Below are 27,435 nucleotides of genomic sequence, written 5' to 3'. Positions count from 1 at the left end.
CGCGGAGAAGGCGTTTGACAGAATAGATTGGGATTTTATGCTAGAGGTTTTAACCAAACTGGGTTTTAAAGGATCATTCTTACAAGCCATAAGGGGCATCTACTCCTTTCCTACAGCATACATTAGAGCGGCAGGTTATCAGTCCAAAAGTATAGATATTCGAAATGGTACAAGGCAAGGCTGCCCCTTGTCACCACTTCTATTTGCGCTTTGTATAGAGCCCTTGGCAGCAAAGATACGTTTATCCCCGGAGGTTCAAGGAGTCAAGATAGGCAAGGAGGAATTTAAAATATCCCTCTTTGCAGACGACGTCCTCCTTACCCTGACCAAACCATTGTTATCCCTACCCCACCTATATCAAATCCTACAAGATTACTCAGACATCTCGGGATACAAGCTTAATCAAGAAAAATGCGAGGCATTACCCATTGCCCTCCCAACCCATACCAAAAAGCTTATCGAAACTAATTTTTCGTTCAGCTGGGCCAAAGAAGCAATCAAGTATTTAGGTATTCGAATATCAAGCGATATCTCAGACCTTTACAGACTGAATTACGTCCCCCTATATAAAACAATTAGGAAAGAGATCAAAACTTGGAAGGCAGGAGGCTTCTCTCTATATGGTCGCTTATCGACAATTAAAATGAACATTCTACCAAGGTTACTTTATTTTTTTAGGGCTTTGCCGATCAAGATTCCCATTCCAGAACTTAATAAACTTCAAACAGATTTAGTTGGGTTTTTACGAGGAAGCAAAAAAGCTAGGATACCATCACAAATACTAATGCAACATAAACAGCTAGGGGGGGTTGGAGTACCAAACTTACTCACCTACTACCAGGCAGCGAGACTAGCTCAGACCACCTTGATAAGTAACAAACATAATGAATTAATATGGGTGAGAGTGGAAACTGCAATAGCAGGATACGGGCACCCGGAGGACATTATGTGGGAACCTATAGGGGGAGGGGCACTGGGAGGGACAAAAGCCTTGAAACTGACGAAAGAGATGATGACACTGTGGCACACGATGTCCACTAATCTAAAACTACTACCATCAGACTCACTAATAAGACCACTGAGGACACTCATGGGCCAAGACTTTCAGGGGCAAATTGGCAAATGGGCAAATAAGGGACTCTATAGGGTAGCTGATTTTCTTCATAAAGGTAAAATAGCCACATATCAACAGATACAAGAAAAAATATTACCAGATAAACTACATTGGTTTCTATACCTACAAATAGCATCGACTATCACTAAATTCATACCACAAACCCCTAGACAGTGCTTGACTGCAATGGAAAGACTGTGTACTACAGGCTCCAGACATAAAAAACTCATCTCCTCCATATACATGACGCTACAAACAGCTAAACACACTTCTAAATCATCTATAATGGAGAAATGGGAACTTGATACTAATACAAGATATTCTAAAGAAGAATGGGAAGGTATCTTTCACGACTCAGGGAAAGGTATGATCTGTGCAGACTTCAAAGAAAATTGCATTAAAACGGTATTCAGATGGTACCTCACCCCAATAATCACGTCACACTACACACAAAACAAAAGCAAACATTGTTATAGAGGCTGTTCAGTGATGGGAACATATATTCATATGTGGTGGGAATGCCCACAGATCCAACAAATATGGTCTAACCTATCTAAGTTATTAAGCGAGGTGCTTTCTGAAAATATTACCTTGACAATGACACAAGCTCTGTTAAACGAACGCATAAAACCCTTTAATTCAACTACGAATACATTCATACACATCCTTTGTACGGCAACTAGGATATGCGTAGCAAGATACTGGAGGACAGGGGTACCCTCATGGGGGGAGATACTAGGAAAAATTAGGAACACATACAAGCTATCTGAAACAGCATCATTCATAATGGCTAACCACGACCAATTCTTAAAAGTTTGGAACTACTGGATCTTGAGCGGAAATTGATCAGATAAAACAAAAATAGACAGGCACACCACTAATTCAGACAGGAGACATGAATTGAGACATACAAGGTAGGGAAAGGTGACAACTGACACAAGAGACTCAGATATGACCAATAATAAAGGGGCTCTCTCCCTGGATTGACGAGAGAGGAAGCATGAACTCAGACAGGTTGAAGTTTGATATCAAACTTAAAGGGGGGGAGGGGGGACTATTGTTTATTGTTTATTGTTATTCATGTTGTTTCTGGGGAGGGGGGTTCAAAAAGAAAGGGGGGAAAAATAACAAAGAGGTGCGGAGAATGGATGGACACCAGAAGCAATTCCATAGCCTCTTTAGTTTGCTTGTTATTCCCTTCATTCTTTGCCGAATTAAGGAAATTTTGGTTTACTCACACTAAATGTCAGATTCCTCTAGAAGTAACAATGGAACATTAGCTGTTTAGCTGGAGACTTGGTTTACTTCCTGACTTTGCCTATAAAGACATACCACATACAACAGACTCTGAACTATCGTTCTAACAACAGAGGAAAAGAGAGCTGTTGTAAATGCTGATGGAAATTGTACAATGTGTGATGTATTTTGTAAACGTTTTACAATAAAAATTATTTCAACTAAATATTTAATTCACCATTTATCTTAGAAATTTGTTGCTTGCCATATGTTATCTATAGAATTAATTCCTTTATACCTGAAATTCTAGGATTATATGGTTCTAGTCTGTTTTTATAAGTGTTGTATAAGGGAGACGTCCCTTTATTAATTAGGAAAAGCATTTGCTGTTGTTTTTATGTGTTATAAGAATTTTTAAATAAAATAGATTGTAAAAAACATAAATTAGATTGGTATCATCATTTCCTAGCTTTTTTTAGCGCTGCTAAATAAACCCCATTTTTTCTTCTTATCCACCATTTAGTTCTCTTTGAGGGAAGAACTTTTTTAGCAGCAGGAATCCACCTTTAGGCGCTCCTATCACACTACACATAGCTACTGAAATCCTATTGGCTGATTTGAACGGGATGAAGATAGAAGACGTCCCTGAGATGGATGAAGGTGTCGACACCTGGATGAAGACATCTCGCCGCCTGGATGAAGATGGATGTCTGGACTTCAGGAACCATGAGTAGATTTGATGGGGTTGGTGTTTTTTTATTTTTGTTTTGTTTTTGGGTGTTTTTTTTTTTTATTAGGACTTTGGGCTATTGTAAAAGAGCTGAATGCCCTTTTAAGGGCAATGCCCATACAAATGCCCTTTTAGGGGCAATGGGTAGCTTAGGATTTTGTTTTCTTTCCAATGGCATGGAGAGTCCACAAATCCATTCAATTACTAGTGGGAACCAATACCCAAGCTGGAGGACACAGAATGAAAGGGAGGAAGAACAAGAAAGGCAGACCTAAACAGAAGGCACCACAGCTTGAAGAAATTACCTCCCAAAGGAAGCCTCCGCTGAGGCAAAAACATAGAATTTGGAAAAAGTATGCAACGAGGACCAAGTGGCCACTTTGCAGATCTGAACCACAGAAGCCCCATTTTCTTAAAAAAAAACAGGAAGAAGAAGAGACAGTCCTAGAGGAAAGAGACTAAATACTCACAGAAGAATGTAGTGTAGCTGTCTCTAAGCCAACCGAATAACACTTCTCAACCAAAAAGAAAGAGAAGAAGAGGTCTACTGGTCCTAATGCTAACCAGAGAGAAATAAAATCTCTAGATGACAACAGATACATTCAAGTTATGCAACAGAAGTTCCTTCAGAGAAGGACTATGACAGAACAAAGGAACAACAATTTCTTAATTGATACTGCAGACGACACTAACATCGGAAGAAATCCCAACTTAGTAAGAAAAACCGCCATCTCCGCAAACAAAACAAGGAGAGGAAATCACACTGCAGAGTTGAAAGCTCCCAAACTCTGCGAGCAGAGGAAATAGCCAAGAAAAACTGGAATAAACACAAGTCGGATTCTGACAAAGGTCGGAATCCAAGGGTAGCAAATCCGCCAGACGATAATGTAAAGGAATCGAAAGGGCAGAGAACCGAACTTTCAAAAAAACTAATTGACAAGTCATTCTCCAGGATCTCCTGAAGAAAAGACAGAATTTGAGGTACCCTAAACAGACTCCAAGGGACCCAATACCCTATTAAAATTCTGTGAGATATTGGCTTACGAGCCTCAAGAATAGATTCAAAAACCCTTGAAGGAAAACCTTGTCTAGATGAGACTAGGTGTTCAATGTCCTAGCAGCCAAAGTCAGAGAATCCAGATTCGAAGAAGGTAAAAGACCCTGAAGTAAAAGGTCACCCCACAGAGGAAAAATTCCAAAAAGTAATGGACAACATCGCTATAAGCTCCATAACTTAGCTTCTGAGATGCTAAGCTGGGGCGATTAGAATCACTGACACTAGCTCCAGCTAGATAGAAGACAAAAATCTGTCAGCTCAGACAATCCACTTCCCAGAAGACAAACCCTGGGAGAAGATAACAGAAAAATGACAAATGAAGAATGGAAGGCACCTTCTTTATAGCTAGGATGATCTGAGTTCTTCCCTGGAGGAAGCTGTACATCACCAAGATGTTATCTGATTGAAAACTGATAAACCAGACCAAACTCGATAAAATCAACTAATCTGTGCATTGAGACTACTCTTAACTTAAAAACATAATTTATGCTTACCTGATAAATTCCTTTCTCCTGTAGTGTAGTCAGTCCACGGGTCATCCATTACTTATGGGATTATATCTCCTCCCTAACAGGAAGTGCAAGAGGATCACCCAAGCAGAGCTGCTATATAGCTCCTCCCCTCTACGTCATACCCAGTCATTCGACCAAAACCAAACGAGAAAGGAGAAACTATAGGGTGCAGTGGTGACTGGAGTTTAATTTAAAATTTAGACCTGCCGTAAAAACAGGGCGGGCCGTGGACTGACTACACTACAGGAGAAAGGAATTTATCAGGTAAGCATAAATTATGTTTTCTCCTGTTAAGTGTAGTCAGTCCACGGGTCATCCATTACTTATGGGATACCAATACCAAAGCTAAAAGTACACGGATGACGGGAGGGACAGGCAGGACCTCTACACGGAAGGAATCACTGCCTGAAGAACCTTTCTCCCAAAAACAGCCTCCGAAGAAGCAAAAGTGTCAAATTTGTAAAATTTGGAAAAGGTGTGAAGTGAAGACCAAGTTGCAGCCTTGCAAATCTGTTCAACAGAAGCCTCATTTTTAAAGGCCCAAGTGGAAGCCACAGCTCTGGTAGAATGAGCTGTAATTCTTTCAGGAGGCTGCTGTCCAGCAGTCTCATAGGCTAAACGTATTATGCTACGAAGCCAGAAAGAGAGAGAGGTAGCCGAAGCCTTTTGACCTCTCCTTTGTCCAGAATAAACGACAAACAGGGAAGAAGTTTGTCGAAAATCTTTAGTTGCCTGCAAATAAAATTTCAGGGCACGGACGACGTCCAGATTGTGCAGAAGTCGTTCCTTCTTTGAGGAAGGGTTAGGGCACAATGAAGGAACAACAATCTCTTGATTGATATTCCTGTTGGTGACTACCTTAGGTAAGAACCCAGGTTTAGTACGCAGAACTACCTTGTCTGAATGAAAAATCAGATAAGGGGAATCACAATGTAAGGCTGATAACTCAGAGACTCTTCGAGCCGAGGAAATAGCCATTAGGAATAGAACTTTCCAAGATAACAGTTTGATATCAATGGAATGAAGGGGTTCAAACGGAACACCCTGTAAAACATTAAGAACTAAGCTTAAGCTCCATGGCGGAGCAACAGTTTTAAACACAGGCTTAATCCTGGCCAAAGCCTGACAAAAAGCCTGAACGTCTGGAACTTCACACAGACGCTTGTGCAAAAGAATGGACAGAGCTGAGATCTGTCCCTTTAACGAACTAGCAGATAAACCCTTTTCTAAGCCTTCTTGTAGAAAAGACAATATCCTAGGAATCCTAACCTTACTCCATGAGTAACTCTTGGATTCGCACCAATGTAAGTATTTACGCCATATTTTATGGTAAATTTTCCTGGTAACAGGTTTCCTAGCCTGTATTAAGGTATCAATCACTGACTCCGAGAATCCACGCTTTGATAGAATCAAGCGTTCAATCTCCATGCAGTCAGCCTCAGAGAAATTAGATTTGGATGTTTGAAAGGACCCTGAACCAGAAGGTCCTGTCTCAGAGGCAGAGACCATGGTGGACAGGACGACATGTCCACTAGATCTGCATACCAGGTCCTGCGTGGCCACGCAGGCGCTATTAGAATCACTGATGCTCTCTCCTGCTTGATCCTGGCAATCAGACGAGGAAGTATCGGGAAGGGTGGAAACACATAGGCCATGTTGAAGACCCAAGGTGCTGTCAGAGCATCTATCAGAAACGCTTCCGGGTCCCTGGATCTTGATCCGTAACAAGGAAGCTTGGCGTTCTGGCGAGACGCCATGAGATCCAGATCTGGTTTGCCCCAACGCCGAAGCAGTTGTGCAAATACCTCCGGGTGAAGTTCCCACTCCCCCGGATGAAAAGTCTGGCGACTTAGGAAATCCGCCTCCCAGTTCTCCACGCCTGGGATGTGGATCGCTGACAGGTGGCAAGAGTGAGACTCTGCCCAGAGGAAATCCGCCTCCCAGTTCTCCACGCCTGGGATGTGGATCGCTGACAGGTGGCAAGAGTGAGACTCTGCCCAGCGAATTATCTTTGAGACTTCCATCATCGCTAGGGAACTCCATGTCCCTCCCTGATGGTTGATGTAAGCCACAGTCGTGATGTTGTCCGACTGGAACCTGATGAACCTCAGAGTTGCTAGCTGAGGCCAAGCCAGAAGAGCATTGAGAACTGCTCTCAATTCCAGAATGTTTATTGGAAGGAGACTCTCCTCCTGAGTCCATGATCCCTGAGCCTTCAGGGAATTCCAGACAGCGCCCCAACCTAGTAGGCTGGCGTCTGTTGTTACAATTGTCCAGTCTGGCCTGCTGAAGGGCATTCCCCTGGACAGATGTGGCCGAGAAAGCCACCACAGAAGAGAATCTCTGGTCTCTTGATCCAGATTCAGCATAGGGGACAAATCTGAGTAATCCCCATTCCACTGACTTAGCATGCACAATTGTAGTGGTCTGAGATGCAGGCGTGCAAAAGGTACTATGTCCATTGCCGCTACCATTAAGCCGATTACCTCCATGCATTGAGCCACTGACGGGTGTTGAATGGAATGAAGGACACGGCAAGCATTTAGAAGTTTTGTTAACCTGTCTTCTGTCAGGTAAATTTTCATTTCTACAGAATCTATAAGAGTCCCCAAGAAAGGAACTCTTGTGAGTGGCCTTAGAGAACTCTTTTCTACGTTCACCTTCCACCCATGCGACCTTAAAAATGCCAGAACCAACTCTGTATGAGACTTGGCAGTCTGGAAACTTGACGCTTGTATCAGAATGTCGTCTAGGTACGGAGCTACCGAAATTCCTCGCGGTCTTAGAACCGCCAGAAGAGAGCCCAGAACCTTTGTAAAGATTCTTGGAGCCGTGGCTAACCCGAAGGGAAGAGCTACAAACTGGTAATGCCTGTCTAGGAAGGCAAACCTTAGGTACCGATAATGATCCTTGTGAATCGGTATGTGGAGGTAGGCATCCTTTAAATCCACTGTGGTCATGTATTGACCCCTTTGGATCATAGGCAAGATTGTCCGAATAGTCTCCATTTTGAACGATGGAACTCTTAGGAATTTGTTTAGGATCTTTAAGTCCAAAATTGGTCTGAAGGTTCCCTCTTTCTTGGGAACCACAAACAGATTTGAGTAAAACCCTTGTCCGTGTTCCGACCGCGGAACTGGATGGATCACTCCCCTTAGTAAAAGGTCTTGTACACAGCGTAGATACGCTTTTCTCTTTAGCTGGTTTGTTGACAGCCTTGAAAGATGAAATCTCCCTTTTGGAGGAGAAGCTTTGAAGTCCAGAAGATATCCCTGAGATATGATCTCTAAAGCCCAGGGATCCTGGACATCTCTTGCCCAAGCCTGGGCGAAGAGAGAAAGTCTGCCCCCCACTAGATCCGTTTCCGGATCGGGGGCCCTCACTTCATGCTGTCTTAGGGGCAGCAGCAGGCTTTCTGGCCTGCTTGCCCTTGTTCCAGGACTGGTTAGGTTTCCAGCCCTGTCTGTAGCGAGCAACAGTTCCTTCCTGCTTTGGGGCTGAGGAAGTTGATGCTGTTCCTGCCCTGAAGTTACGAAAGGCACGAAAATTAGACAGTCTAGCCCTTGGTTTGGCTCTGTCTTGAGGCAGGGCATGACCCTTACCCCCAGTAATGTCAGCGATAATTTCTTTCAAACCGGGCCCGAATAATGTCTGCCCTTTGAAAGGTATGTTAAGCAATTTAGATTTAGAGGTTACATCGGCTGACCAAGATTTAAGCCACAGTGCTCTGCGCGCTTGAATGGCGAATCCTGAATTCTTAGCCGTAAGTTTAATTAAGTGTACTACGGCATCGGAAATAAATGAATTGGCTAGCTTAAGTACTCTAAGCTTGTCTGTAATTTCATCCAATGTAACTGAGTTAATGTTCTCTTCCAGAGACTCAAACCAGAATGCCGTCGCAGCCGTGACAGGCGCAATGCATGCAAGGGGTTGTAATATAAAACCTTGTTGAACAAACATTTTCTTAAGGTAACCCTCTAACTTTTTATCCATTGGATCTGAAAAAGCACAGCTATCCTCCACCGGGATAGTGGTGCGCTTAGCCAGAGTAGAAACTGCTCCCTCCACCTTAGGGACCGTCTGCCATAAGTCCCGTGTGGTGGCGTCTATTGGAAACATTTTTCTAAATATAGGAGGGGGTGAAAAAGGCACACCAGGTCTATCCCACTCCTTGTTAATAATTTCTGTAAGCCTCTTAGGTATAGGAAAAACATCAGTACACACCGGTACCGCATAGTATCTATCCAGCCTACACATTTTCTCTGGAATTGCAACCGTGTTACAATCATTCAGAGCCGCTAATACCTCCCCTAGCAATACACGGAGGTTTTCAAGCTTAAATTTAAAATTTGAAATGTCTGAGTCCAGTTTACTTGGATCAGATCCGTCACCCACAGAATGAAGCTCTCCGTCCTCATGTTCTGCATATTGTGACGCAGTATCAGACATGGCTCTAATATTATCAGCGCACTCTGTTCTCACCCCAGAGTGGTCGCGTTTACCCCTAATTTCTGGCAATTTAGATAATACTTCAGTCATAACATTAGCCATGTCTTGCAAAGTGATTTGTATGGGCCGCCCTGATGTACTTGGCGCCACAATATCACGCACCTCCCGAGCGGGAGACGCAGGTACTGACACGTGAGGAGAGTTAGTCGGCATAACTTCCCCCTCGTTGTCTGGTGAAATTTTCTTTACATGTACACTTTTATTTAAAGTAGCATCAATGCAATTAGTACACAAATTTCTATTGGGCTCCACATTGGCCTTTAAACATATTGCACAAAGAGTTTCCTCTGTGTCAGACATGTTTAACAGACTAGCAATGAAACTAGCAAGCTTGGAAAAAACTTTTGAAATAAATTTTCAAGCAATATAAAAAACGTTACTGTGCCTTTAAGAAACACTAATAAACTGTCACAGTAGAATTACAATGAACCAAATTTGTTATAGCAACCAAATTTTCACAATAAATGCAATAAGTTAGCAAAGGATTGCACCCACCAGCAAATGGATGATTAACCCCTTAATACCCAAAAACGTATAACAGATATAAAAACGTTTTATCACAGTCAAAAAGCACAGTCTCACAGGTCTGCTGTGAGTGATTACCTCCCTCAAAACTAGTTTTGGAGACCCCTGGGCTCTGTTGAGACGTCCTGGATCATGGAGGAAGGAATAGGAAGACTGTGAGTGAATTCTTACTGCGCAAGAAAGCGCCAAAATAGGCCCCTCCCACTCATATTATAGCAGTGGGGAAGCTTAGCAAACTGAAAGTATTCATAAATAACAACAGCCATGTGGAAAAAAAATGCCCAAAATTTTTTATCACCAAGTACCTCAGAGAAAAACGATTAACATGCCAGTAAAAACGTTTTAAAATAAAATTATGAAATGATACTAATAAGCCTGCTGCTAGTCGTTACACTGCAGTGGGGGCTCAAGTATAAGTTAAATGTACACAGTATTTTCTTAGTGAAGTTCCATTCCCCAGAAATACCACAGTGTAACATACATACATATCAGCCTGATACCAGTCGCTATTACTGCATTTAAGGCTGCACTTACATTATATGGGTATTAGCAGTATTTTCTCAGTCAATTCCATTCCTTAGAAAATAATATACTGCAACATACCTCCTTGCAGGTGAACCCTGCCCGCTGTCCCCTGATCTGAAGTTACCTCTCTCCTCAGAATGGCCGAGAACAGCAAATAGATCTTAGTTACGACCGCTAAGATCATACATAAACTCAGGTAGATTCTTCTTCTAATGATGCCTGAGAAAAGACAACACACTCCGGTGCTGTTTAAAATAACAAACTTTTGATTGAAGATATAAAAACTAATTTTAATAACCACAGTCCTCTCACACGTCCTATCTATTAGTTAGGTGCAAGAGAATGACTGGGTATGATGTAGAGGGGAGGAGCTATATAGCAGCTCTGCTTGGGTGATCCTCTTGTACTTCCTGTTAGGGAGGAGATATAATCCCATAAGTAATGGATGACCCGTGGACTGACTACACTTAACAGGAGAAATATATATCGGGATGGAAGACTCCTCCAGATTCCAAATTCCCTGAGTTCCTAAGGAACCCCCAAACTGTACTCCAGCCCGAAAAGGCTGGCGTTCATGGACACAATATCCCAAGATGGACTTCAGGAAGTATGTGCCCTGGAACAGATCATCCTGAGAGCCACCAAGACAGAGAAGTTCTTGTCTTAGAGTCTAAAACGTAGCCTGATAGCAAGAATGAATTTTCAACCTTCGCATAGAAATCTCTCATGGAAATCAAGTCTATGATCTTCAGATCATCTTCCACTTGTGAGAGCGGAGAATCAATAACAGAGATCTGTATGGGATCTTGCTGAATAAGGAAAAAGCGCCTGAACCTAGACATAGTCCATGTATGGAGGCACTTCAACTCCTGAAATCTAGCCACCTCCAGAAGAGCCCTCAAACTTCAAAAAAAATCTGAGGAGCAAAGGGAAGACCGAAAGTCAGAGCTACAAAATGTGTTTGTCCAAAAAGGCAAACCTTGAAAAATTCCTAGTGTACCATGAGTACACAACTAAATGGAGAATATGTAACAGACACCTAATAGTATGGAAAATGGGAAGGAATCATAGCTAAAATAGATAAGAAGAAAAGAACCCATTCAAATCCTAAGATCACTGAAACAGATAAACTAGGACCATACAAGATGTCACGGGCATAAGCTAATACAAACTCTTCAACCAGAGGAGCTGAAATTAACTTCGTAGAGTTCTAAGATGGGAAGTAGTCACACAGTAGATTGAAAGATTGGATATTGTGACTAAATAGCAAGTCCTAAAACTGCTACAGAACAATTCCTGAAAGAACCAAGCAAAACAAGAGGAATTTTTCCCAAGAACTATAGATATGAATATAACCCTGGACAAAAAAGGATGTCACAGACATTACAGAATCACTTCAATATAGAAGAGATTATAAAATAGTGTCCAATAGAAAAAGAAAGCAATATAAAATTAAACCTATCAGTGTCGAAAGAGCACTGAAGAAAATAAATATGTCAGCCGGGGATTGTATGTCACATACATTTAGTATATATGATATAATAAAGTATCTTCATACTTCCATACTAGATTGTCTTGTCCCCATGGGGTCTATTAAAACTTCTGTTTAGGTAATGCTAGTTGTCACCAGAAGCACACTGTAGATGAGAAAGCAGTAGCGTTACCTGGGTTCAAAAAGCCACACTTCTGCTTCAGTAGTGGTATAGCTAATCACTACGCCACTGCAAGCCATGGCAAGAACTGGACCTGAGACTCTAGATCTAAAGACCTGAGTTCCGTTGGTGATCCATCTGTGAACTCCTATAAAGTTGCTTCAGGAAGGAACCAGCAAGTCCTCTTGACACCAAGAGCAGGAAAGTACTGGCGCTAAAGCAAGGGTAAAGGTAAAAGGGTGTTCAATATAACAAAAGGGTGGCTGCTTATGTAATATATACAAAAGACCTAGTTAATACTATAAAGGTGGTATGATATATAGTATATAAAATCAGAATAAGTATTTCTAAGGATTAGCTTGATAAAGCAGATTACAATAGAAATAAACAATGTTTTAATATATCAAAAGTAGTATGGAGAAGGCTAAAAATACATATAGTAAATCAAACAGGATCACATACATCAATGTGTAAAAAACAGTTGTGTCCCAAAAATGCATAAAAATCACATAAAAAGTAATACAAATCTGGACGTCCATTGGTTAAAAATAGCAATATAAAAATGCTAGAAGATAAATGTAGCTAGTGCAAATATAGATGGCTCCCATATGCAGCCGATCTTGCTATAATCCTAGTATTAAGCACCTAACAGGGCGTATCAACCTGTTTAAAAATGACCTCTTTGCTGGAACTGTCGGAATAGCCTTAAGACGCTGCTCACTTCTGCGTCTGGCGTAGTCCTGAGGAATTCCAGTCACGTGGGTTGCCTAACCACGTGGGATTGCGATCGGGTCAGCTGTCCTTAGTTTGACATTTGTTTGGCTGATGCTGGAAGCAGCCTGCGATGGTTCAGATTACTGCTGGGACTCAAATTCGGGTATAGCAGTCAATGCCGATAGTCAGTGCTGGAAGTCTGGCAAATGTTGGACACCAAATGTTTTTAACAAATCTGTCTAAATGCAGATTTTAAATCATAAAAACACAATCAACACGTTTCACCCTTTCTTGGGGCTTTTTCAAGAAGACATCTTGAAAAAGACTCAAGAGGGGTGAAATGCGTTGATTGTGTTTTTATGATTTAGCAAAGGTGATCTGTGAAATCACCCATCACTACATCTACTACCATCACCCAGAAACTTTTTGGGTTTTTGTTGTATACTGCTATTATATCCTAGCAGAACTTCTGACTTCACTAACCAGCTTGAGGTGATATGCTGGCATTAAGAAAAATTTGTTAAAAACATTCGGTGTCCATCATTTGCCTGACTTCCAGCACTGACTTTCGGCATTGATTGCTATACCCAAATTTGAGTCTCAGCAGTAATCTGAACCATTGCAGGCTGCTTCCGGCATCAGCCGAACAAATGTCAAACTAAGGACAGCTGAAACGATCGCAATCCCACGTGGTTAGGCAACCCACGTGACCAGAATTCCTCAGGACTACGCCAGACGTGGAAGTGAGCAGCGTCTTAAGGCTATTCCGACAGTTCCAGCAAAGTGGCCGTTTTCAAACCGGTTGATACACCCTGTTTGGTGCTTAATACTAGGATTTCATAAAGACTACGTCCACTATCCTTAACACTTCCTAAGGTACCGCTCCCATATGATCCAAGCACGATCCAATACTGTGTAATTATAGCAAGATCGGCTGCATATGGGAGCCATCTATAACTTATTGTATACATTTTAACTGTCTATATATTAGCTAGTATTTGCACTAGCTACGTTTATCTTCTAGCATTTTATATAGATATTTTTAACCACTGGACGTCCAGATTTGTATTACTTTTTATGTGATTTTTATGCATTTTATGGGATACAACTGTTTTTTACACATCGATCTTATGTAATCATGTTTGATTTACTAAATGTATATTTAGCCTAGACTACAGGGCATAGACTTTATCCCTAGACATCCCCGGGGTGGTGACAGGGAAAAGAAACTGGATGAAAGGGAGTTTTTTTGGATTCTACATTTAAAAACTAGGGTACCTACGGGTTTGAATTCCAGAATGGATGTAAATATGTTTGTTCAACGTTGACCAACCACTATAATGCATTGTTACAAAGAAAAAAAGTGTTCTTTTATACATAACACTATTCAAACTAACGCATTATAAACTGTTTTGTCATTCACATTACAGTGAGGATTAGGTCTTGATGTCCAATTTGATTATATACCTACATTTATACTTGAATTTATTATTTTTTCTTGTTAATATTACAATATTTCATTGCTACATACAAAAAGAAAAACAATGGTATATATGGTCATTATTAAATTGTGATATTGTGAATCAAATATATGTTATAATATAATGTATATATATGCACTTATTTTTGTAATAGGTACTACATATAGAGGCTATAAAGATTAGTAATTTTTTGTTTGTGACAGGAACTTCAGGGGTTAATGAAATGTGTCTTCATTGATGCTATGTTATTGGACAGCAATCTGTATATTAAGAGCACCTACACCACCTGTTCTCTATCAGTGAACAAGTGCCCCAGAGGCATGAAACGCGTATGATGTCACAGGAGGTGTTGTTCCCCCTGTTCCGGTTCATCTATTGTTTTTACCATGTTGCTGTATGAGGATCTTGTTTTTACTCGTTAGTAAATAAAGACTGGCTTTTTATCTATCCCTGGTGTGCCGAGGAGTTTCCTTGTTCCCCTATATTTAGCCTTCTCCATATTATTTTTGATATATTAAAACATTGTTTATTTCTATTGTAATCTGCTTTATCGAGCTAATCCTTAGAAATACGTATTCTGATTTTATATATATCATACCACCTTTATAGTATTAACTAGGTCTCTTGTATATATTACATTAGCAGCCACCCTATTGTTTTATTTAACACTCTTATACCTTTGCCCTTGCTTTAGCGCCAGTACTTTCCTGCTTTTCTGTATTCTCCTTGTGGGGCATCTTGAGAGGGTGCCCTCTTTGTACTTGGCAGTGGGGCTGTTTCTAGCGCCAGTTCTACCCAGATCTTTCTACCTCTTGACTCCAAGGCCAGATCAACAGATATGGCACGGACATAAAGAAATATCACCTCCATCAGAGAGCTATAAGGTCCCATATATAAAATAGAAGGATCTATAAGTCACAGACCCAAATGAATAAAATAAGTTCTTTCATATAAAATAGTAGAACATAAATTGCACAGGTATTATGTAACATACTGTTAAGTCATGATCAGACTGATATGCTTCAGGAAAGTTCTTCTCTGTAAAAGGCACATGTTGAGCAAAAAGAGGCTGCTTCTTGGGTGGTAACTAGCCATATAACAAGCTATTATGCTATTGTTTGTTCCCAGGTTGAGTGCTTCTCTCTTTTAATTTATGCAAATTATGACTCTTAGGGAATTCTCCCTAAGTGTGATGCGGGAATCCAGACGTGGACCCGTTGCTCAATGTGCCTAGAGGGATATGTCTGCACCTCACTGATGAGGCAAACACTAGGCCGAAATGTACGTCTGGGGTTTTGCCGTTTACCTAGTTCAGAGAGGGAATTGCCTGGTAGTTCGGGCTGGACTGTACTGTTAAGTCAGGATCAGACTGATATGCTACAGGGAAGTTCTTCTCTGTGAAAGGCACATGTTGAGCAAAAAGAGGCTGCTTCTTGGGTAGTAACTAGCCATAGAACAAGCTATTATGCTATTGTTAATTCCCAGTTTGAGTGCTTTTCTCTTTTAATTTATTATGTAACATAATCCCCTATTTATTATATGTCATAGACATAAAATAAGACTGTAAAATATAGAACAAACGACATGTCGCTGAGATTAGCATATTCCCCTCAGATGAGAGAGATAATACACAGAATTCCTATTTTAAAAAAAATAGGAAAAACATAATTTATGCTTACCTGATAAATTTATTTCTCTTGTAGTGTGTTCAGTCCACGGGTCATCCATTACTTATGGGATATATTCTCCTTCCCAACAGGAAGTTGCAAGAGGATCACCCAAGCAGAGCTGCTATATAGCTCCTCCCCTCACATGTCATATCCAGTCATTCGACCGAAACAAGACGAGAAAGGAGAAACTATAGGGTGCAGCGGTGACTGGAGTTATAATTTAAAATTTAGAACCTGCCTCAAAAAGACAGGGCGGGCCGTGGACTGAACACACTACAAGAGAAATAAATTTATCAGGTAAGCATAAATTATGTTTTCTCTTGTTAAGTGTGTTCAGTCCACGGGTCATCCATTACTTATGGGATACCAATACCAAAGCTAAAGTACACGGATGATGGGAGGGACAAGGCAGGAAACATTAAACAGAAGGAACCACTGCCTGTAGAACCTTTCTCCCAAAAACAGCCTCCGAAGAAGCAAAAGTGTCAAATTTGTAAAATTTGGAAAAAGTATGAAGTGAAGACCAAGTTGCAGCCTTGCAAATCTGTTCAACAGAGGCCTCATTCTTAAAGGCCCAGGTGGAAGCCACAGCTCTAGTGGAATGAGCTGTAATTCTTTCAGGAGGCTGCTGTCCAGCAGTCTCATAGGCTAAGCGTATTATGCTACGAAGCCAAAAAGAGAGAGAGGTAGCCGAAGCCTTTTGACCTCTCCTCTGTCCAGAGTAAACGACAAACAGAGAAGAAGTTTGTCGAAAATCTTTAGTTGCCTGTAAGTAGAACTTCAGGGCACGGACCACGTCTAGATTATGCAAAAGACGTTCCTTCTTTGAAGAAGGATTAGGACATAACGATGGAACAACAATCTCTTGATTGATATTCCTGTTAGAAACAACCTTAGGTAAAAACCCAGGTTTAGTACGCAGGACTACCTTGTCTGAATGAAAGATCAGATAAGGAGAATCACAATGTAAGGCAGATAACTCAGAGACTCTTCGAGCCGAGGAAATAGCCATCAAAAACAGAACTTTCCAAGATAAAAGCTTAATATCAATGGAATGAAGGGGTTCAAACGGAACACCCTGAAGAACTTTAAGAACCAAGTTTAAGCTCCACAGAGGAGCAACAGTTTTAAACACAGGCTTAATCCTAGCCAAAGCCTGAAAAAAAGCCTGGACGTCTGGATTCTCTGCCAGACGCTTGTGTAAAAGAATAGACAGAGCAGAAATCTGTCCCTTTAGCGAACTAGCGGATAAGCCCTTTTCTAAACCCTCTTGTAGAAAAGACAATATCCTAGGAATCCTAACCTTACTCCATGAGTAACTCTTGGATTCACACCAATATAAATATTTACGCCATATCTTGTGGTAAATTTTTCTGGTAACAGGTTTCCGAGCCTGTATTAATGTATCAATAACCGAATCCGAAAACCCACGCTTTGATAGAATCAATCGTTCAATTTCCAAGCAGTCAGCCTCAGAGAAATTAGGTTTGGATGGTTGAAAGGACCCTGGATTTGAAGGTCCTGCCTCAGGGGTAGAGACCATGGTGGACAGGACGACATGTCCACTAGGTCTGCATACCAGGTCCTGCGTGGCCACGCAGGCACTATCAGAATCACCGATGCTCTCTCCTGTTTGATCCTGGCAATCAGTCGAGGTAGCAACGGAAAAGGTGGAAACACATAAGCTATGTTGAAAACCCAAGGGGCTGCTAGTGCATCTACCAGCACCGCACCCGGGTCCCTGGACCTGGATCCGTAACAAGGAAGCTTGGCGTTCTGGCGAGATGCCATGAGATCCAGATCCGGTTTGCCCCAACGACGAATCAGTTGAGCAAATACCTCCGGGTGAAGTTCCCACTCCCTCGGATGAAAGGTCTGTCGACTTAGAAAATCCGCCTCCCAGTTCTCCACGCCTGGGATGTAGATCGCTGACAGGTGGCAAGAGTGAGACTCTGCCCAGCGAATTATCTTCAAGACTTCCAACATCGCTAGGGAACTCCTGGTTCCCCCTTGATGATTGATGTAAGCCACAGTCGTGATGTTGTCCGACTGAAATCTGATGAACCTCAGTGTTGCTAACTGAGGCCAAGTTAGGAGAGCATTGAATATTGCTCTTAATTCTAGAATGTTTATCGGGAGGAGTCTCTCCTCCTGAGTCCACGATCCCTGAGCCTTCAGGGAGTTCCAGACTGCTCCCCAGCCTAGTAGGCTGGCATCTGTTGTTACAATCGTCCAATCTGGTCTGCGAAAAGTCATTCCTTTGGACAGATGAACCCGTGACAACCACCAGAGAAGAGAATCTCTGGTCTCCTGGTCCAGATTTAGCAAAGGGGACAGATCTGAGTAATCCCCGTTCCATTGACTTAGCATGCATAGTTGCAGCGGTCTGAGATGTAGGCGCGCAAATGGCACTATGTCCATTGCCGCGACCATTAAGCCGATTACTTCCATGCACTGAGCTACTGATGGGCTTGGAATGGAGTGAAGGACACGGCAAGCATTGAGAATCTTTGATAACCTGGACTCCGTCAGGTAAATCTTCATCTCTACAGAATCTATAAGAGTCCCTAGAAAAGGGACCCTTGTGAGTGGTAACAGAGAACTCTTCTCCACGTTCACTTTCCACCCATGCGACCTCAGAAATGCTAGAACTATCTCTGTATGAGACTTTGCATTTTGAAAACTTGACGCTTGTATCAGAATGTCGTCTAGGTACGGAGCCACCGCTATGCCTCGTGGTCTTAGTACCGCCAGAAGTGAGCCCAGAACCTTTGTAAAAATTCTCGGGGCCGTAGCTAACCCGAAGGGAAGAGCTACAAACTGGTAATGCCTGTCTAGAAAGGCAAACCTTAGGTACCGATAATGATCTTTGTGAATCGGTATGTGAAGGTAGGCATCCTTTAAGTCCACTGTGGTCATATATTGACCCTCTTGGATCATGGGTAGGATGGTCCGAATGGTTTCCATCTTGAACGACGGAACCCTTAGGAATTTGTTTAAGATTTTTAAGTCTAAGATTGGTCTGAAAGTTCCCTCTTTCTTGGGAACCACAAACAGATTTGAATAAAACCCTTGCCCCTGTTCCGTTCGCGGAACTGGGTGGATCACTCCCATCACTAAGAGGTCTTGTACATATTGTAGAAATGCCTCTTTCTTTACTAGGTTCGTTGATAACCTTGACAGATGAAATCTCCCTTGTGGAGGAGAAGTTTTGAAATCCAGAAGGTATCCCTGAGATATAATCTCCAACGTCCAGGGATCCTGTACATCTCTTGCCCAAGCCTGGGCGAAGAGAGAAAGTCTGCCCCCCACTAGATCCGTCTCCGGAAAGGGGGCCCTGTCTTCATGCTGTCTTAGGGGCGGAAGTAGGCTTTCTGGCCTGCTTGCCCTTGTTCCATGACTGGTTGCCTTTCCAACCCTGTCTGTAACGAGCAGTAGTTCCTTCCTGTTTTGGAGCGGAGGAAGTTGATGCTGCTCCTGCCTTGAAATTACGAAAAGGCACGAAAATTAGACTGTTTGGCCTTTGATTTGGCCCTGTCCTGAGGAAGGGTGTGGCCCTTACCTCCAGTAATGTCAGCAATAATTTCCTTCAAGCCGGGCCCAAATAAGGTCTGCCCTTTGAAAGGAATGTTTAGTAGTTTAGACTTAGAAGTTACATCTGCTGACCATGATTTAAGCCATAGCGCTCTGCGTGCCTGAATGGCGAATCCAGAATTCTTAGCCGTAAGTTTGGTTAAATGCACTACGGCATCCGAAACAAACGCATTAGCCAGCTTAAGGGTTCTAATCTTGCTCAAAGATTCATCCAATGGTGCTGTGCGAATCGCCTCTTCCAGAGACTCAAACCAGAATGCCGCTGCAGCAGTGACAGGCGCAATGCATGCAAGAGGCTGTAATATAAAACCTTGTTGAACAAACATTTTCTTAAGGTAACCCTCTAATTTTTTATCCATTGGATCTGAGAAAGCACAGCTATCCTCCACCGGGATAGTGGTACGCTTGGCTAAAGTAGAAACTGCTCCCTCCACCTTAGGGACCGTCTGCCATAAGTCTCGTGTGGTGGCGTCTATAGGGAACATTTTTCTAAATATCGGAGGAGGGGAAAAAGGCACATCGGGTCTATCCCACTCCTTGCTAATAATCTCTGTAAGCCTCTTTGGTATAGGAAAAACGTCAGTACACACTGGTACCGCATAGTATTTATCCAGCCTACATAATTTCTCTGGGATTGCCACCGTGTCACAATCATTCAGAGCCGCTAACACCTCCCCTAGCAACACGCGGAGGTTCTCAAGCTTAAATTTTAAATTTGAAATTTCTGAATCCGGTCTCCCCGAATCAGAACCGTCACCCACAGAATGAAGCTCTCCGTCCTCATGTTCTGCAAATTGTGACGCAGTATCAGACATGGCTCTCGTGTCATCGGCGCGCTCTGTCCTTAACCCAGAGCTGTCGCGCTTGCCTCTTAACTCGGGCATATTGTATAATACTTCTTTCATAACATTAGCCATATCATGTAAAGTGATTTGTAAGGGCCTTGATGTATTTGGCGCCTCAATCTTACGCACCTCCCTAGCGGGAGACGAAGGTACTGACACGTGAGGAGAGTTAGACGGCATAACTTCCCCCTCGTTGTCTGGTGATAATTTCTTTATCGGTACAGATTGACTTTTATTCAAAGTAATATCAATACAATTGGTACACATATTTCTATTGGGCTCCACATCGGCTTTTAAACATAATGAACAAGCAGATTCCTCTGTATCAGACATGTTTAAACAGACTAGCAATGAAGCTAGCAAGCTTGGAAATTACTTCAATAAGTTTACAAGCAATATAAAAAACGCTGCAGCGCTTTTTTTTTTTAAACACAATTGAATAACAAAGAACTAGTTCAGTTATAGTCAACAATTCTTTAAATTTATTAATTAGCAGAGGATTGCACCCATTAGCAAAAGGATGATTAACCCCTCAGTACCCCAAAAAACGGATATCAAATTAGGATTTAACGCTTTTATCACAGTCAAACACACTGTCACAGGTCTGCTGTGACTGATTACCTCCCTCAAAAACGAATTTTGAAGATCCCTGAGCTCTCTGGAGACGTCCTGGATCAAAGAGGAAGAAGCAGGAAGACTGTGCTAGAATTTTAACTGCGCAACAAGGCGCTAAAAAAGGTCCCTCCCACTCCTATTACAACAGTGGGAGACCTGATATAACGGTTTCTATGCAGAAATATACGTTAGCCGTGTGGAAAAAAATCATGCCCAAAAAGATTTATCACCAAAGTACCTCACAAAACGATTAACATGCCAGTAAACGTTTTAAAAAACAACATTTCAGATGCTGTGTAAAGTTATTACTAAGCCTGCTACCAGTCGCTTCTACTGCAGTTAAGGCTCACACATTATATCACTATTAACAGTATTTTTTCAGTCAAATTCTAGTCCCTAGAAAATAACTCTACTGTGCATACATTTATCAGCCTGATACCAGTCACTACTACTGCATTTAAGGCTGTACTTACATCATACGGGTAACAGCAGTGTTTTCTTAGTCAATTCCATTCCCAGAAAATATTGCACTGCACATACCTCATTTGCGGGAGACCCCGCATGCTATTCCCATTTTCTGAAGTTACCCCACTCCTCAGAATGTCGAGAACAGCCAGTGGATCTTAGTTACGCCTGCTAAGATCATAGAAAACACAGGCAGTTTCTTCTTCCAAATACTGCCTGAGATAGAAAAACAGCACACTCCGGTGCCATTTAAAATAACAAACTTTTGATTGAAGAATAATTAAGTAAAAACTCCAGCTCCTCTCGCGACCTCCTTCTTTGTTGAGGGTTGCAAGAGAATGACTGGATATGACATGTGAGGGGAGGAGCTATATAGCAGCTCTGCTTGGGTGATCCTCTTGCAACTTCCTGTTGGGAAGGAGAATATATCCCATAAGTAATGGATGACCCGTGGACTGAACACACTTAACAAGAGAAAACAGTATACTATAATATAATCTATTACATGATACACAGAAAATGAAGTAACATAATAATACCACAAGATGTCGCCGAAACATCAAGGTACTGTAACAAGGTATACCCTAAAAGAAAAAGAAAAATTAACCCCTTCTCCTATATATTCCAGTAAGAGTAAATTAAACAAGTTAAGTACATAGTTGTAACCTAGGTAATTCCACTGCAAAGAGGGGAAATATAAGGCTAGTGAAAACCGCAGTTTGAACAGCTTCTCAACACTAATCCCTCTGGCACGATGTCCTAAAATAAAGACCCTTTACATACAAAAAAGAAAAAAAAAGACTACTTAGTGTGAGTTGACACCAGCACACACATATCCGTGTCATACAGTCATTTCTCCTCTGTACTTAAAATGGTACAGAGAACATACTCCACAGAAATATACATACAGGCAGTAGAGGAAGGTGCCAAAATAAATATTAAGCGGCTGACAGATATACACCAATTAACTAGTGCGTAACACTGCTGCAGAAGATAGATAAAACCGTGTATAACAGAATAATAGCCAGAAAATGGCACCTCCCTCTCAATGCTACAATGCGTTGACTATAAGGAGATAAAATTACATGATTTTTTTCGGGCTCACAAAGCGTTAGACTCGAAGCCGGCAGCGCCATAATATGACATCAATCCCTCCCTGATCCTAAGATTGCGAGGGAAGGGGGAGATTGTGTCAAAAAAGATCCTGCGGCAGGAAAATTAACCACGTTGTCGCCGGATCTCGCTTAAAGGGACATTCCAGTCAAAATTTAAAAGCACATAGATTTGTTACATCTTTTGAATAGAAACATATTTGCAATATACTTGTATTGGCAAAAATACTTCTAGTAAAAGTTATCAGTGTTTTAGTGTTAACATGTGAAGCATAGCTAGATATTGTCACTGCACCTACATTTTAAATAATGCAGCTGCTCAGATAATCAGTGGGGCTTGTATCATGTCAGCAATTAACAAATTGAGTCATTACCAGATGCTACAAGAACCTTAGGCTCTCTGAGCAAGTGCTGTGTTTAAAATGCTGGTGCACAGTGCATACTTAAATACACTTTTGAAACAGCTATAGTTTTTATTAGAAGCATTTTTGCTAATCCCTGTATATTACAAAATTTATTCTGTTCAATACCGAAATGCACCCATGTGGTTTCCAATTTTGGCTGGAATATCCCTTTAAGCCATAATAAAATAAATACCTGTACTCTCCCGGAATCAATCCCAGACCTCAGGGGATCCATCCATGAACTAAACACCCAGCAATAAATTAAACATGAAGATAGGAATAGTCTAAACCATAAGAAAAAATCTTAAGCTCAAAATGAGGAGAGCCACTCTCCATATCGGGAGCTGCATAAGCATTGATCCAAAATCAAAAATATCCCAATATAAGAAATGCCTTCGATCTGAGACAACAGATGCAATGATTTCCGCTGTGAAGTTAACAGAGCAGCTACCTGTATCCACCCACAATGGCGGATTAAGTTTTCCAGAAACATTCAGGGTTCTGTCCGATAAAAAATCGGGCGAGGAAAAGGACAAGGCTGACTTCTGTCTCTTAGTATGCCAAACGGTCTCACTATCGCAATCTTTAAATTTACATATTTAAAGACAACCTAAATCTTTAGTATGCCAAATGGTATCACAATCGCAATCTTTATTTTACATATTTTAAGACAGACTAAATCTTTACGGTTATACATAAAAAACGGGTGCGAAAATAAAAACTGCGCCATCAACGTCCTAACCTTCACTAGACAGTAAACTGAGGCAGAATGACCACATAGAGACCAAAACTTTCTGGTCCCATACCAATATAATGCATATAAGCACTATAAGATCTGTAAAGAATGACTACACAGGGAAACAGTGGTGTGAGTATCCCCTGATACCCAATCTCCACCCACCATAAGCCAGGGTTAACAGTATAAAAAACAGCTAGTTGCTCAGCCGCAGTATATCTGAAGTAACAGATACTTTAAAATAAATATAAACCCCCTTCAGGAGGTAGCAGGTTCCACTATGTCCCTGATCTTCCAGTCCTTTCTTCTAAATGTCTTCTTGTGAAATATAATGGAAAGGATTTACCATTCAGGGTCTTCAGCTTCTGGAGAAGTCACAGCACATTCAGATGTGTTAGCCTCAACCGGTCGTTGACAGGGACCTGACGGTACAAGAAAAACAGAGTACTCTTACTAAAGATATTGACATGGACACAACATAACCCCTATCTTTGCCTGCAGGGAAGCTACCCATAAAAGGATTAAATATCTTCAGACACCAACTTTGCACATCCACTCAATGAACTAGGCAAAGAATGACTGGAGGTTTATGGGAAGTGGGAGTGATACTTAACAGCTTTGCTGGGGTGTATTTTGCCTCCACCCGGTGGCCAGGAGTTGAATTGCCACTAGTAATTGAATAGATTCATGGACTCTCCATGCCATTGGAAAGAAAAGAGGGTCTAGGGACAGAATCTGTCTATCTATGAATTTCACACTAAGAGCACTATCAAAGTTTGGGCAAGATGGAGAAAAAAAAGATGAAAGTGTGATGGTGCCAGAGAAGTCAGTCTGAAAGTAAAAGACTTGGGTAGAAATAGAGTAAAAACAAACCTAGCATGCTGGATATAACCTTAGAATGACCACCCAGCAGTTGGGAAAAAATAACCTGGATATCTGTACTAAATGCACATTAAAGGTGTTTTTCTTTGAATCTGAGTACTGGTATTGTACTTTGTGGCTCTGCAGTGATGTAGGCTTGGAGCTGTACTGTGGTTTTACCATGAAGCTGAAGAAAATTGTGTGGCTTTTTAATGAAGCAGAGTAGGAGCACTACTGTTGCTTCAATATGAAGCAGGGTAACATTTGTGCAGTGGCTTTGCAAAGAAGTAGGGAAGGTGCTATACTGTGGCTTGAAATGAAGCAGATTGGTGCTGTATTAAAGCATACAATAAAGCAGCAGGAAAGAAGGTTAGCACTGTAGTGAGTTTCTTAGCAGGGAAACAAGTACAGGTGTACTAATGAGTAGCTTAGTAGGGACATAGATTCAGGATGCAGGAGAATGGCCATACATTATCAGACAAAACCAAGAAAACTTATAGGTACTCTAGTCTAAGTGACTGGTTTTCAAACCTATCCTCAGGCTTCCCTAACAGGCCAGATTTTCAGGATTACCTTGGGTGAGAGCAGGTAAAATCCCCTGTGCTCTAATTCAGAGATCCTCAAAATCTGGACTGTTAGGGATGTATGAGGACAGGTTTGAAAACCAGCGGTCTAGGTCATGCACAGGCTGACAAGCAAAGCAAACAGGGTCGGGAATTTACAAAGTAACAGAAACACAAAGAAAAGCTGCAATTACAAATAGGCAGCAGAGGAAAGGACTGAAACCATTTTCACAATGAGGTGTGCAAACACAGTGGTAGCCTTTAGGTGAAATAACACAGAGTGATCTGTAAACTATCAGAGCTACAACACAAGTATGGCAGGAAGGTTCTATACGGAGAGGGAGAGACTAAAATGGTGGTAAAGAATTTGATGAAAGCATAAATCCAGCATTAACTTTATGTCAGCTGCTGTTCTATATTTAATTTTGTATCTGTATGTTCTTCAATAGTTCTCAGTCTCACAGACTATTACAGTAAAAAAGTAAAAGTCACATTTTCAGAGTATGAGTTGATAACAGAAGAGTATACCTAGTGTCTGATAGAAATCTATGCAATTCATCCGTGTTGCCAATCATCACCAGATGCCAGGGGAGCTCTTCATACACTCTTCTTGAAAAATCCAGTTGCAGAAAATATTTAATGAGAAGCTGATGGATTCTTTTTCGTTTACGGCTTATAGATTTATTTATTGAATTGTCCAGGCTCTCATTGATAGGTATAACAGCGCCTATTAAAAAATGATATAAACATATACAGTAGAACACTGATAAAGATCATCTACAGTAAAGTTCACTTATAATACAAGACGATCCACTTGTAAATAAATTATATAATATTCCATGGGTGGCACCCATCCAAGATGCAGGCTATTTTGACCTGCTTTTGTATTTCACAGAGGATACATTTTCCGAAGTATTTTAATCTAATCCCAATTATAAGGGAAGTCAAGCATTTCATTCTATATCATTCTGAAACTGAAATATCTACTTTTTTTCTGTACTTAGAAAGGGACAGTCTACTCCAAAGTTTTTATTGTTTAAAAGACAGAAGCCTCCTGTTACATAACTGCATAATCTTTAACTTTGCAAAGTTAAACAAATGCCATTATGTAAATAATTAAAGTTGTGGCTACTGTTTTTTATAACATAATTATATTTAGAAAAATGAATATTAATGTTTAAAACAAAAAAAGAACATGGGAAAAATAACAGCTGTTTAAAATCTATACAATACTTAACATTATATGCATATAATTTAAACATTATTATTATTATCGGTTATTTGTAGAGCACCAACAGATTCCATAGTGCTATTAACAAAGGCGGAGCACAACAAAACATTTATAGGGATCAAACGGGTAGAGGGTCCTGCCAAGAGTCACACTGTTGTAGTCAGCTCTTAAGAAGGTGATCTACAAACAGCTGGACTCTTAGGCTTACATGCTAAGGGGGTTCAGGGGATAGTAATGGAGGAGAGGAACTAGTATAAAGAAAGTTTAGGTTGTATGCATCCCTGAACAGTAGAGTCTTTAGGGAGCGCTTGAAGCTTTCAAAACTCGGGGAGAGTCTTGTGGAGCGAGGCAGAGAGTTCCACAAGATGGGAGCCAGTCTGGAAAAGTCCTGTATACAGGAGTGTGAAGAGGTAACAGGAGAGGAGGAGGTCATGAGCAGAGCGAAGGGGACGGGAGGGAGAGTATCTGGAGACAAGGTCTAAGATATAGGAGGGAGCAGTGCAGTTGAGGGCTTTGTATGTCAGAGTGATAATTTTGTGTTTAATCCTAGAGGCAAGAGGAAGCCAGTGAAGGGATTGGCAGAAATGTGCAGCAGATGAAGAGTGACATGTAAGGAAGATGAGCCTGGCAAAGGCATGCATTATGGATTGTAAAGGAGCTAGGCGGCAGCTGGGGAGACCAGAGAGGACAGAGTTGCAGTAATCGAGGCGGGAAAGGATGAGAGAGTGAATTAAAATCTTAGTTGTGCCTTGTGTAAGGAAATGTCTAATTTTGGAGATGTTTTTAAGGTGGAAGCAGCAGGCTTTAGCCAAGGACCGAATGTGAGGAATGAAAGAAAGATCTGAGTCAAATATGACCCCAAGGCATGTGAGGTAGGGGTTATGATGGAGTTCTCTCCATATATATATATATATATATATATATATATATATATATATATATATACATACACTGTATATATATATATACATACACTGTATATATATATATATACAGTGTGTATATATACTGTATATATATATATATATATATATATATATATACACTGTATATATAAATAAAATAAATGACAACATAAGGGCGCCAATGGCCTAGTACTACTTAGGACAAATATGAAATCAAGTTGAACTCACATTGGGAGTGCACTAATAAGTGCTAGCAGCACAGACTGGAACTTGTCCAGCTAACTGAATCATGGAAATACAGGATCCTGATTAGTCACAGGCAGCAAATTGTTGTGAGTGTATGGCTTCTGTAAGTATGTCCATTAGCCTATTGAATTGG

The 27,435-nt window shown here is 41.2% G+C and overlaps 1 protein-coding gene across 1 annotated transcript in view; it reads right to left on the bottom strand.

Annotated features, from left to right (window-relative positions):
• Positions 1–27,435, bottom strand: part of LOC128664418 (tetratricopeptide repeat protein 41-like) — a 331,531-nt gene that overhangs the window by 228,670 nt on the left and 75,426 nt on the right. The window contains exon 6 of the mRNA XM_053719249.1: positions 25,449–25,647. Coding sequence (XP_053575224.1) covers positions 25,449–25,647 — 199 coding nt within the window. The remainder of the gene's footprint in view (positions 1–25,448; positions 25,648–27,435) is intronic.

The sequence above is a fragment of the Bombina bombina genome, chromosome 6 (assembly GCF_027579735.1).
Source record: "Bombina bombina isolate aBomBom1 chromosome 6, aBomBom1.pri, whole genome shotgun sequence".
In the NCBI taxonomy this organism is placed as follows: Eukaryota; Metazoa; Chordata; class Amphibia; order Anura; family Bombinatoridae; genus Bombina; species Bombina bombina.
This window is presented reverse-complemented; position numbering and strand designations above follow the sequence as displayed.